The sequence below is a fragment of the Emys orbicularis genome, chromosome 3 (genome assembly GCF_028017835.1).
Source record: "Emys orbicularis isolate rEmyOrb1 chromosome 3, rEmyOrb1.hap1, whole genome shotgun sequence".
Taxonomy (NCBI): Eukaryota; Metazoa; Chordata; order Testudines; family Emydidae; genus Emys; species Emys orbicularis.
In genome coordinates this window covers 23,668,242-23,682,654 of record NC_088685.1, presented here as the reverse complement: position 1 = coordinate 23,682,654, position 14,413 = coordinate 23,668,242, and the positions used below count along the sequence as shown (strand labels likewise).

General features: G+C 44.2%; 1 protein-coding gene across 1 annotated transcript in view; it reads right to left on the bottom strand.

Moving 5' to 3' along the window:
* Positions 1–2,685: 2,685 nt before the first annotated feature.
* Positions 2,686–14,413, bottom strand: part of HS1BP3 (HCLS1 binding protein 3) — a 71,912-nt gene continuing 60,184 nt past the window's right edge. Inside the window, 1 exon segment of the mRNA XM_065402058.1 lies at positions 2,686–2,917. Coding sequence (XP_065258130.1) covers positions 2,686–2,917 — 232 coding nt within the window.

Genomic DNA, 14,413 nt, shown 5'->3' with positions numbered 1-14,413 from the left:
GATCAGGTCAGATTGAGTGGCAACCACAAAGCTGCTAATGATCTACATGAGATTCTAAAAATTAGATTTTTCTAGACACATTTTTCACAGAAAGAAAGTAGGAGGCAGATCTTCAGGGGCCATAAAGTAGCATAGCATCAATGATTTCTATGGGGCTTTGCTAATTTATGCTAGTTGATGATCTAGCCCTAGATTTTTACCACCACATGTTGAAATGGTTGTATGTTTCAGGTATTGTCCAGATTGGGTTTCACTACTCATTAGACTGAGCATGCAACCATCTAAACAATTGCCTGTCCACCATCACTTTAGTGAACGGACACATCAGATAGCCTTGTGTTTCTTAACAGGAGGCATGGTATGCCACTCTCGTGTATTGTTTTTATTACTGAAAAGCTGGAGAACACCATGTCTTCCTGAAAAACCTGACCCCAGAATCCTTGAGCATCCTGTTGAAAAAGGACATTCTTTGATTGCAGAAATTCTGTTTAGGGGTTACTCTACTGGAATTTATTCCTAAATAGCTCTAAGACAATGACTTTTCTTGCAACAGTGAAGTGATACTTGGGAAATCTGTTATTTGTTATTCACCCCTCCTAGCCAAGTAACTTTCATGGTAGCTTCTAATAGTATAATTACAGGAAGCCATATGGTGGCATTTTCAAAAATGCTCCACATTGGCTTAACTCTTCTTCCACTGAAGTCAAAGGGACTTTAATTGTTAATTTTAGAGGGAGCAGAGGTAGGCCAACACTGATCGCTTTTAATTTTATTTCTTTTTGTTGCCAACTCTACATAGCCAGAAGTCACCAGACAAACCCTGAAAAGTCACTAGTCAAAAGGAGTCAAAATTGTCACTAAACAAAATTTCCAGAGAATTATACACACGTGTGCCTAGACGAGTATAGTCACAAAATCTTTCACAAGCAGCTCAATCGTGTTAATAAAATCCATTCCACGCTTGTCTTACTACATTCTGTTGGACACCAAGTCAATATTATGTCTCAACTGAGCATGTCCTCCAAAGGAATCACATTCCAGGGCTTCTTGGGCTGAGGTCACTATAATCTGCGGCGAGGAAAAGAAGTTTGTGGAGGCTAATTAAATATTTTGCTCAGATACTAATGGAAGCCATATAAGAACCATAGATAGACTTCTGTGTCCATCAGTAAGCTTTATCTGAACCATGCTTCAATATTTTCTTATTTATACACATATTTTACTGCACTCATATGGCAATAAAAACGGACCATTCATCACAGCTTAGGTAATTAGAACCCAACTTTCAACTCTCATCAGCCCTTACTTTAGGATATAATAAAGAACAACAGTACTTACCGGTTAGCATGTCATTTTATTATAGTGAATCTTATTTTACATGGTTCAAATCTAATATTGATGTTTTTGTTCCTTTAAACAAAAATGTACTTAATACATTATCTTTTGGAATAAAGAGAAAATTATGAATAGAGAACATGGTAATTATTAAAAAATATATTTTTAAAGTGCTTTATAGGCTTTTTATTATGTTATGCATTAAAAAGGCAGATTTGGGGTGTGTGACATGGTTTAAATATATTAGCATTTCACTGCTGGAGACCTTGAGGTGCTGGGTTAATTTCTTACTTTTCACAGGCACTAAAATTTCACGAAAATATTCAGATTTTTAAAAAAAATATTTTATCACCCCGAAGTTGCTCCTGCCTGGCTATAAAAATTAAACAGATACTGAAGGGCCCACCATTTAGCATCATTCCACTCCCATGTCTTTATAGAGATGGGCCCAAGCCCTGAAGTTTAGATCAGGAAAAAGATCCAAACTTCCTAAACATGTCTGTGTATCTACAGATGGCCTGAAATACAGCTCTAGTCATTTGCTAACTCTGCACCATGTTCCTGTGCTGACTATCCGTAGTCGGAAAATCTGTACATAGATTTGCAGTGTCTAGCCTTGTTTCACTATTGCGCTAGATCTCCCCTGAGCTGGAATTTGTGTATCTAAATAGCCAATGGCAAGACATTGACACTATATGGCTGTATCTATACTGGGGGTAGGGACAACTTTCTCTGGGACTCAGTGAGTGCCTGAATAGGGGAAGAATGGTCAGGAATTTGGGATTTTAATCTCCCTCTCAACTACAAAGGAGGTGGAATTTAGTGTATCCACAGAAGCATTAACTGGCTGCATCTCACTGAAATGACAGCAAGGGAGGGCAGGTTGCTACAAGGATGGACAAGAGAAAAAGGATCACATTTCCAGTTAATTGAAACATACGGTCTCTTATTCAGCTAATGGAGTGAAGGGGGCCCCACTAGACTGTATTCATGCTTGTAGCCTATGCTGTTTGCTCTAGCCCTTTCGGTCTAGTAATAGATTAATGTTACAATAATTTGACATGACTGTAGTACACAGAATCTATAGTGTTGTATATTTTCTACACCTCTTAAAAAAAAAAAACCCTGAAAATATAAGGCAACATTAGATCATAATTGCACTGTGTAGAAACACATACTCTTTACCACTTAGAGCTTATGAAATAATCAGACTTGCTGCTCTCCTAATCATGACAAGTTGACAAATGTAGTGACAATGAAGAATTCGAGCTAACTCCTGCCTCCCTCAACATACGAGGTCAAAGGCGCTTGGATAAGGCAGCCTCGGAAGACAAAAAAGAAATAGATTCTTCAAAAGAGACTCATGTCTTGGTTGCTGATAGATTCGTTGTCCTGAATGTACTGGAGAATGTCTACCTCGTCCATGGTTTGAATCTTGTCTTCTTTCGGCTTTGCTGGAGGGGCTGGACTAATATTGTTCTTAGTGGTGATTAATGGCTTCTTAAGCAATGCCGGTTTACATGGCAGCCTGGGTTTTGGCTTGGAACTCACTCTCCAGAGCCTCTCTAAATCCTCTTCAACCCTAAGGAAAGAAAATAAAAACACAAATGCACACGTGACTCCTCATTGGAGCTGACCAGGAATTTTTTGACCAAAAATATTTTCCCTCAGAAAATGCCAGTTCACTGAAACTTCATGGGAAAGGGTTGATTTCAACCAATTTCCCATTCTGAAAATTCTGGAAACTTTGAAATTGTCACAGAAAACGGTAAAATGAGACACTAAATGAAAAGTTCCATTTTTTTTTATTTGAAATGACTTTTTATTTAGAAATGCAAGTTAATGTAGAGTAAAGAAAAAGTTTAAAAAATTGAAATTGAAACAAAACCTTTCCATTGACCAAACTGATTTTTTTTTTTCCTGTTCACAAAAGTTTGAGATTGATTTTTTGCCTCAATTTGGAATGGGAAAATATTTTTGAAATTTCAACATTTTTCACAGGACAGGCAAACTCTTTCCTACCCAGCTCTGCTTCTCAGACGAACAAGATGAACTACAAATCTAGCTGCTAATGCTGATCTGGATAAAGTTAACCACAGAATGACTTGTTCACACATGCTCCTGTGAAACAGAAGGCTCCTTTGATCTGTGTGGATTATGCTTTTTTAGGGTAACTTTTCCCAACTTTCTAATCAAATAATATTCAAACAACATCAAAACATACAAGGAAAAATTAAAATAAATTAAGAGCATTTATATTGTCAAATAACATCAAAACATACAAGGAAAAAATTAAAATAAATTAAGGGCATTTATATTGTTTGGCTGGATTGAATGACCTAAGTATTAGTGTGAGATTTCAGGGTGGGATAAAGCACTCTGCATTGGTCTAACTCTACTGCCATTGAAGTCAATGGTAAAACATGGGAGCAGGGTCAGTGCTGAACCTTTGAAAAATACCATCTTTGATCATTCTGAAAGCTGCAGCTGGAAAGACTCCCCCCACCCCCCTTGGTACCAGGATGGGGGAAGTTCTGCCATGCACTGGGTAGTGCTAGATTGATTGGGTGCACCCCTCTCTGCAGCAGCAATGGCTCCCCAAGAGCGATATGCACAGAGCAAGTGAAGATGGGGATAAGGGAAGGGGCAAAGCCAGACTCTTCACTTCTGTGTGGATTCTCTGGTCCTCCCACTAATGCTGTGGCACCAGTGGCTGGAATGGGTTTGGTGGAGCAACTCTGCAGCCACTTTACTGCCTGGGGTGGGCAAAGTTCCTATTAATTGTATCCCTTTTCACACTCTGTGTTAGTTGGATGGGGACTACAGCCTTGGATTTGGCCCTTATCTCAGATCAGTTAGCAGGTATTTTGGCTCCCTGTAATGTTATTTATACTTTCTTGTTCATATTTTCCCCACCACATATCTGCTCCTGTTGCGCTAGCTGGTGGCTTTGGGGTATACTGGGTGAAATCCTGGCTCTATTGAAGTCAATGGGAAAACTCCCACTGACTTCAATAGGGCCGGGATTTCACCCCTTATATATTTATTTACTGGTGCCCCCTAGCGGAGATTTAATAATTCTCTCTACTAAGCACAGCAGAGCAATAAAGGAGCCATTGGCAGGCTGCAAAGCAAAGCTGAGATGTTCCGTAACCATAGAAGCAGTTTATTCTGCTTATGGCTCCAGCACCATGGCCATTATTCCACATAGGCGATAACAAAAGAAGAGTCAACAAATCTGAGACGCTTCTCTCATCACATCATCCATCACAGTTGCAATTCTATAAATATTTGAATTTTAAAATACTCAAAGAACTCCCTCGTCATTATTACTACTAGCAGAAATAGTATTAGTTTGACTTTCCTAAAAGATACAACATAGAATTTCTGACTGTACTGACTAGACGAGTGGTTTTCAACCTGTTTTCATTTGCAGATCCCTAAAAAATTTCAAATGGAGATGCAGACCCTTTGGAAATATTAGACATGGTCTGCGGACCCCAGTGGTCTGGGGACCACAGGTTGAAAACCACTGGCGTAGAGAGAATCTAGTTGAACTTAACGTCATTTGGACCATGCAGTGGCTAAGTAGCACCATGACCTTTCTATTTAACAAGTGTCTTTCAGCCTTTTAAGGTTGTTGGAACTTGGCTCCTTATTTGAAGTCAAACATTTTGACAACCCCTTTACGTTTACTATAAAAGTAAAAGTGTATATATGATAAGCCTACATATGACCTCACAAACTTGGAAGGTGTTGCTAACCATGAAATAATTCTGGAAATTTTATTTTCTCTACTTTAGATCGTAATAACATTTTCAATGCCTTGCAACCTCCCTGATTGACTTCCATGTCCCGGTAGGAGTTACAGTTAGAGCTGGGCAAATAAATGATTTCTCAGTACAGCAGCAGTTCCAAAACAATTGGTTTGGTTTCAATCAAGTGCTGGAGGAACCGACTAGGGACCGTGCTCCTCTTGACCTACTGCTTACAAACAGGGAAGAATTGGTAGGGGAAGTAGAAGTGGGTGGCAACCTAGGCAGCAGTGACCATGAGATGGTTGAGTTCAGAATCCTGAAAAAAGGAAGAAAGGAGAGTAGCAAAATACGGACCCTGAACTTCAGAAAAGCAGACTTAGACTCCCTTAGGGAACTGATGGGCAGGATCCCCTGGGAGGCTAATATGAGGGGGCAAGGAGTCCAGGAGAGCTGGCTGTATTTTAAAGAAGCCTTATTGAAGGTGCAGGAACAAACCATCCCGAAGTGCAGAAAGAACAGCAAATATGGCAGGCACCCAGCTTGGCTTAACAGTGAAATCTTTGGTGAGCTTAAACTCAAAAAGGAAGCTTACAATAAGTGGAAATTTGGTCAGATGACACAGGAGGAGTATAAAAATATTGCTAGAGTATGCAGGGGTGTAATCAGGAAGGCCAAGGCACAATTGGAGTTGCAGCTAGCAAAGGATGTGAAGGGTAACAAGAAGAGTTTCTACAGGTATGTTAGGAACAAGGCGGCGGCCAGGGAAAGTGTGAGACCCTTACTGAATGAGGATGGCAACATAGTGACAGATGATGTGGAAAAAGCTGAAGTATTCAATGCTTTTTTTGCCTCGGTCTTCACAGAAAAGGGCAGCTCCCAGACTGCTGCACTGGGCATCACAGCATGGGGAGTAGGTGAGCAGCCCTCACTGGTGAAAGAACAGGTTAAGGACTATTTAGAAAAGCTGGACATGCACAAGTCCATGGGTCCAGATCATAGGCGCCGACTCTGTGGGTGCTCCGGGCCTGGAGCACCCACGGGGAAAAATTGGTGGGTGCTCTGCACCCACCGGCAGCTCCCCACCCACCCCCCTGCCCCAGCTCACCTCCGTCTCCTCCCCTGAGCGCGCCACCGAGTCCTGCTTCTCCCACCTCCCTCCCAGCACTTACGTCGTGAAATAGCTGTTTCGCGCGGCAAGAAGTGGGAGGGAGGGGGGAGGAGAAGGAACGCGGCGCGCTCGCGGAAGAGGTGGGGCCGGGGCGGGGATTTGGTGCGGAGTCCAATAGGGGCAGGGAGGGGCGGAGTCAGGGTGGGGCCGGGGCACGAGCACCCACCGGTACCAAGGAAAGTTGGCGCCTGTGGTCCAGATCTAATGCATCCCAGGGTGCTGAGGGAGTTGGCTGATGTGATTGCAGAGCCATTGCCCATTATCTTTGAAAACTCGTGGTGGGGCGAGGTCCCGGACAATTGAAAAAGGCAAATATAGTGCCCATATTTTAAAAAGGGAAAAAAGAGAACACGGGGAACTACAGACCAGTCAGCCTCACTTCAGTCCCCGGCAAAATCATGGAGCAGGTCCTCAAGGAATCCATTTTGAAGCACTTGGAGGAGAGGAAGGTGATCAGGAACAGTCAACATGGATTCATCCATGGCAAGTCATGCCTGACCAACCTGATTGCCTTCTATGATGACATAACTGGCTCTGTGGATATGGGGAAAGCGGTGGATGTGATATATCTTGATTTTAGAATTCTTGCCCGCAAGTTAAAAAAGTATGGATTGGATGAATGGACTATAAGGTGGATAGAAAGATGGCTAGATTGTCGGGCTCAATGGGTAGTGATCAATGGCTCGATGTCTAGTTGGCAGCCGGTATCAAGCAGAGTGCCCCAGGGGTCAGTCCTGGGGCCGGTTTTGTTCAACATCTTTATTAATGATCTGGATGATGGGATTAATTGCCCATCCTTCAGTCAAACACATACATTGTTGTCTGCAGACCGGGGCCTCAGATTGTGAGCTCCAGGTCAGGAACTATATCATCTTGTCTGTCTGAAAACCATCTAGCACATTGTGGGCAATCCCACAGAACCAACCAACCAACCAGTAATATTTATCATGCCCTGGGTTTTACTATCTTCATCTTAGATTATAAAAACGGAAAAGCTTTATTCTGTATGACTTTTTAAAAAATGATCAGCAAATTTCCTGTAAAATTTACATAGGATGTGTCTCCTCTTACCTCATTTCTCAACGTTCACATGTGTTTTCTGTAATAATCTGCCTGCTAGCCCCAGGGTGAGTCCCATTCCTAGAGGTATCCCTTTGCACAATGACAATTCTCTTTCATTTTTGACTGAATTAAATTCTGAAGCCGGCCTCAATTAAATAATACATTTTCTGCATGAATATTCTTAGGCCATAAGGAAAAAGAGGTCCTGTGTTCACACAATACAATGCAAAAAATGAACCAGAAATATACAACCCACAAAGACATAAAGGACAGAGAAAGACTATGGTACATCAAGGCTTGCCCCAATTATTTTCCTTTAGGCATTGAATTACATGTTCCTGTGTTAAATCAAAACAACACACCTTAGTATACTGCGTGTGCAAACAAGAAGGGTTTGGGCTGTCATCCAAATTGACAAAAACAGAGTTGTTCATCTGTAATAATGAGGGTAAAAGTGGGATAAGATATTTAACTAGCCGTGCTGAGTGTTGCTCACATACACAGGACAGAGCTTCAAGGTAGACAAGGACTTGACTTCCTGGAATATCTCGAAGTGATCTTGGGGTTTTTCACTATCCTCTGGAGCATGTACTAAAACTGGGAAGTGTATCCTCCACTATCTATTTCCTCCGACTGCAGGAGACACATGGGCATAGGTTGAGCGGATGTCCTTGTTTTGATCAAAAGTCCTAAGGTAAAATTTTCAAAACCATGGCCCCGCAGTATGCCAACATTTTTATGGCTGACTTAGAACAACGCTTCCTTAGCTCTCGTCCCCTAACGCCCCTACTCTACTTGCGCTACATTGATGACATCTTCATCATCTGGACCCATGGAAAAGAAGCCCTTGAGGAATTCCACCATGATTTCAATAATTTCCATCCCACCATCAACCTCAGCCTAGATCAATCCACACAAGCGGTCCATTTCCTGGACACTACTGTGCTAATAAGCGATGGTCACATAAATACCACCCTGTACCGGAAACCTACTGACCGCTACACTTACCTACATGCCTCCAGCTTCCATCCAGGACACACCACACGATCCATTGTCTACAGCCAAGCTCTAAGATATAACCGCATTTGCTCCAATCCCTCAGATAGAGACAAGCACCTACAAGATCTCTATCAAGCATTCTTAAAACTACAATACCCACCTGCTGAAGTGAAAAAACAGATTGACAGAGCCAGACGAGTACCCAGAAGTCACCTCCTACAAGACAGGGCCAACAAAGAAAATAACAGAACACCACTAGCTGTCACCTTCAGCCCCCAACTAAAACCTCTCCAGCGCATCATCAGAGATCTACAACCTATCCTGAAAGATGATCCTTTACTCTCACAGATCTTGGGAGACAGACCTGTCCTCGCTTACAGACAACCCCCCAACCTAAAGCAAATACTCACCAGCAACCACACATCACTGAACAAAAACACTGACCCAGGAACCTATCCTTGTAACAAAGCCCGATGCCAACTCTGTCCACATATCTATTCAAGTGACACCATCATAGGGCCTAATCACATCAGCTATACCATCAGTGGCTCGTTCACCTGCACATCTACCAATGTGATATATGCCATCATGTGCCAGCAATGCCCCTCTGCCATGTACATTGGCCAAACCGGACAGTCTCTACGCAAAAGAATTAATGGACACAAATCTGACATCAGGAATCATAATACTCAAAAACCAGTGGGAGAACACTTTAACCTGTCTGGCCATTCTTTGACAGACCTGCGGGTGGCTATCTTAAAACAGAAAAACTTCAAAAACAGACTCCAACGAGAGACTGCTGAGCTGGAATTGATATGCAAACTAGACACAATCAACTCAGGGCTAAATAGGGATTGGGAATGGCTGAGCCATTACAAACATTGAATCTATCTCCCCTTGTAAGTATTTTCACACTTGCTTCTTATCAAACTGTCTGTACTGAACCATCTTGATTATCACTTCAAAAGTTTTTTTTTTCTCTTACTTAATTGGCCTCTCAGAGTTGGTAAGACAACTCCCACCTGTTCATGCTCTCTGTATGTGTGTGTATATATATCTCCTCAATATATGATTCACTCTATATGCATCCGAAGAAGTGGGTTGTAGCCCACGAAAGCTTATGCTCTAATAAATTTGTTAGTCTCTAAGGTGCCACAAGTACTCCTGTTATTTTTGCAAAACCATCTAAGTGATTTAGGTGCCTAACTCCCATTTTCAAGAGTGACATGCTCAAATTTTCAAAGAATTTAAGCATTACCGTGCTCAGCGTCACAATGCCTAACTGATTTAGGAGCCTAACTCATTTTCAGAAGTGACTTAGGCACTTGGGAGCCAAAATCCCATTGATGGTCAATAGGATTTAGACTCCTAAATCAGTAAGGCATTGCAACACTGAGCAGAGCAACGCCTACATGCCTTTACAAATGTGGGCCAGCACTTGGCAGCATAAGCCTCACTGAAAGGCAATGGGACTTCAGAGTCTAAGTCACTGAAGTGTTTCTGAAAATTTTCCCCTAGTGTCCCAGGCAGTTTAGTGAAGCCAGTTTCACCTCAGTTTCACTAGCTCTAGCCAAGTATCCAGCCAGCTGCCTTTCCCACTCCCTAGCTGTGCCTGTGCTCAAGATGCAAAGTATCGTTTGAATTATTAACATAGCAAATATGCTCAGACATTTCTAGCCGTCCAGCAGCTCAGAAGGGAAATTATTAAGGGGTGCAAAAAACTTTTTTTTTTTTTAATTAGAAATAGTTTCAAATAACAAACATAGGAAGCTTTTGAAAAGAAAATTTAAAAGAAGAAATTTGCAACTTTTTCCTCTGCACTGAATCAGAGGGACCAAAGACTCACCTTGGTCTCTCTCACTCCTAGGCTAGCCAGTTGATGCCATAAACTGGGATTCCCAGACATCACATAGATGGCATGGTACTGAAAAATTAATTAAGCTGGCATCAGTGTTCACCATTGCTACGGTCTAGTCAATACTTAGCTTAACGGAGTTCAGACAGTATGAACGAATGTCCAGGCAATTGGCTATCAACTTACAAGTCTCTGCCAAGTTGTTTCAAAACCACAGATATTATAATCTGAAGTAAATATCCCTGAATACCAGAGGGGATAGGAGAAGGGTCTGTGATGCTAGGCAAGGTTACTGAGACATGTGCAATGTGGGTTGTTGTTTTTTTTTAAATAAAATCCCTTTCAGTTCAAACTCAGGGTAGAACAATCACAAAAGTCAGAGATGGAACAGACCTTTTTGGGCATGATCCAGCCAAGCATTTTAGCACATGCTGAACTTTAAGCATGTGAGTAATCCCATTTGTTAGAGTTAAGAATGAGTTTAAGAGTATCAGTGCCCTAGTGCTCAGGGCAGGACTGTTTCATACAGGGCGCCCTCTGGTGCTTTGTCAAGTCTAATCTTAAAAATCTCTCATGGGACTGAGCCTCTAGCCTGTCACCTGGAAGACTATTCCCTGGGCCAGGGGTCCCCAACGCGGTGCCCGCGGGCGCCATGGCGCCTGCCGGGGCGTCTAAGTGCGCCTGCGTACTGGCCGGTGGACAAGCATCCGCTGAAATGCCGCCGACAAGCAGCAGCATCCAGAGGTGTCACCGCCGAAATGCCGCCGATTTTCGGCGGCATTTCGGTGGTGACGCCTCTGGATGACGCTGCTTGTCGGCGGCATTTCAGTGGCGACGCCTATTGACGTTGCGGCTTGTCAACGGCATTTCGGCGGATGCTCGTCCGCCGCCACGGTCCTCCGTGGCTCGTCATCTGGCACCCGCCAGACAAAAAAGGTTAGGGATCACTGCCCTAGGCTAAAAGGCTATGGGTGTGAGGAAACATTTCCTGATCCTTGGCCTAATTTTTTTTTTCTTTTTGTTAATTTCACCTCATCACACCTTAATCCTATGACAGGTTTCAGAGTAGCAGCCGTGTTAGTCTGTATCCGCAAAAATAACAGGAGTACTTGTGGCACCTTAGAGACTAACAAATTTATTAGAGCATAAGCTTTCGTGGGCTACAACCCACTTCTTCGGATGCATAAAGAGTGAACCATATATTGAGGAGATATATACATACAGGCTCTCTGTATGTGTGTGTATATATATCTCCTCAATATATGGTTCACTCTTTATGCATCCGAAGAAGTGGGTTGTAGCCCACGAAAGCTTATGCTCTAATAAATTTGTTAGTCTCTAAGGTGCCACAAGTACTCCTGTTATTTTTGCTTAATCCTATGGATACCCTAAACAATTCCTTCAGATACTTCTAGTCAGTAACCATGTCCCCAAGCTACACAACCGCCCTCCGTCATCCTTCAGTAAAGCTCTACACATAGAGTAAAACTCATCCTTGATGTAATTTCACTGAACTCAGAGTTGTTCCAGGGATAAATTTTACCCATTAGGGGAATATTCAGACCCTTTCCTCTGCCTTCATGGCTCAGGTGGGGTTCTGCTGTGCAAGGGGAAGGATGAATAAGGAGGGAGGGGAAGGAGATCCCCTCCATGGTGTGACACCTTGCTCCATATAATCTTGCTTCACAGCAGAGCACAGGTGAGGGGTAGGGGATGAGGAATAGATCTGGGTGAGGCTAGACAGCCCACGGAGGTTACTTCTGATAGGAGCCTCTATGGAGTGGTTGCACAGGCACTTTGTGCCTGATGTCGATGGTGGGGTTCTCCTCCCTCTCCCATGCACCTTCCAAACACCCAGCCCAGCTACCCAAGCCAAGCACTTGGCTCTGGGTTTTCACCTTAACATCCTCTCCAGAATTTGTCACATCAGCCCTTAATCATGTTTGTATTAGAGTCAGTTGAAAAATTCCCATGTGATATTGAACCAGAGATCAAACTGCTGCCACATATCCCCAGGACAGATTCCCTGTTCTCTGGTACACTATGTAATAAGTAATAATTCTATCCCTTCCTCCCCCACTGCACAAATACTGAGTGAATCAGCAGCCTAGAGTGACAAAGCTCTGGCCATACACAGCGCACACAGAGAGATCAGGTATAGATTTCAGGACTTTAAACTACAAATGTAAAAGCTCGACTAGGTGCTTTCAGTGTTGTTGTAGCCGGGTTGGTCCCAGGACGTGAGAGAGACATTGGACCAACTTCTGCTGGTGAAACAGACAAGCTGTCGAGCTTCACAGAGTTCCTCTTCAAGTCCTGTAGGTCAAGGGTGACCATATTTTCCCCAAGGAAAAAAGGGACACTCCTGGGCTAGTCCAAGCCCTCCTTGAGGTCCCCCAGTCCCCCCATGCTTGGGCTTGCCTGAGCCCTCCCTGCCTCCCGCCCACACGGGGCCAGCCTGAGGTTCCCCTCCCCACTGGTGCCTGGGGCCAGCCCAAGTCACCCCGCTACCTGCCTGCGACACGCCCCCCCTCCAAGCCACCGCACTGCCAGCCTGCGACCCCACCACCACACCTAGTCCAAGCTCCCCTCCACCCCCGCTACCCTCGCTGCATGCACGGCCGCATGGCTGATGGTCCGAGCCCCCCGCCGCATGCCCGCGCATGGGGCCGCCTGAGGTCCTCCTGCACATGGGGTGGGCCGGCCTGCCCGAGCTGCTCTCCGTAGCCCTCCCTCCAGCGCAGGGCTGGTGTTGGCACTGCCCCTGCCACACGTTCCTCCGTGCCCCACTAGGGGTTCCACGTGCAGGGGGGGTCAGCTGCGAGGTGAAACGCTGCTCACAGCCTACTCCCCCTGCCATGCGGCCAGCAGAGCCCCTCCTCCCGGGGGAGCAGGGATCCTCCCACCATGGGTAAGCAGGGACCCCCTTGCCCGTAGGCTGCCCCAGGCCCCAGGTGTGGAGGGGGCACACCGTGCTCTGGGTTCTCACCCGTGCAAGGCGAGAGCTGACGGCGGCACGGCAGGAGTGCTGCCCAGTAGGCAAGGGGGGCGGTGGGACAGGAGCAGCAGCAGGAATTGGGTGGAGCGTCGGAGTCCGGGCTGCTCCTGGGCGCACTCTCACTGCCCATCCCTGGCACTGCTGCCGCTGGAGGAGGCAGCAAGGGAGATTCCGGTGCCAGCGCGTGCTGGGGAGAGTGTGTGGGCGGGGGGCATGGCTGCTTGCTGGTCCCCTCTGCTGGCTCTGTGCTGCGATCCCAGAAAATACAGGACAATTTGCCCGTATTTAACTAAAAGTTGGGACACCTGGAAGAAGGCTTAAAAACAGGACGTCTGGTCACCTTATATACATCCTCCTTTGTACTTCGAAAGCTTGTCCGTTTCACCAACAGTTGGTCCAATGAAAGCTATTACTCACCTTGCTCTCCATTAGGTGTAGCATTTGTCAAGGTCAGACATTCTGTTCCCTAGAGGGCAGGGATACGCATGCCATTGGCCATTAACCTGGTTGGTTATTGTGACTTTCAGAAATTCTGACTCACTTGGAGTTGCACTTTAAATCTTAGTTAGCTTTAGTCATAGCAGCTAAAATGTTTATCGCACAGTCCTAAAACACCAAACAATATACGGCCTCAGAATGCTGCTTAATAGAAATAATAATTTAAAAAAAAACCCAGAACCTGATACCAGAGGACAGTTCAGTTTCAAACAGGTCTATGAACTGGTAGTCCTAGATTTTGAAAGACATGGGTTAGCTAGAGATCTTTTACAGAGAACATATTACATAATGTGTGCTCTTTGTCTCACAAGCCACTTTCAGTGCTGTTGTGCAAGTCAGGATGTCTGATGTTTTGTTGCTTGATCATGAAAGACACGGTTAACAACAACGTGAAATGCCTTAGGCCAAGGTGGAACCAAGGACTTACATTTCTTGGCAAGTAAATATACCATGTATAACTATCACATTTAACTCAGAGCTGGGGAAAAAATGAAACCTAGCAACAGCACGGAGCTCTTCTCACAGGAAAAAAAATGAAAATATTTGTTTAAAAGAAATGAATTCTTCTCCCAAAGTCTGACTTCTCTTGGAAAAGGAGCACTGTAGTGTTTGAAATTCTTGCCATAATAATGTGCTGATTCAACTACAGTGCAGATTCTAAGTAGTAATGGAAAATAGCATTTTTTTTCCTGGCATAAAAAAAGTATCTCCTATTAAAAATAAAAGGCTTATAACAAATT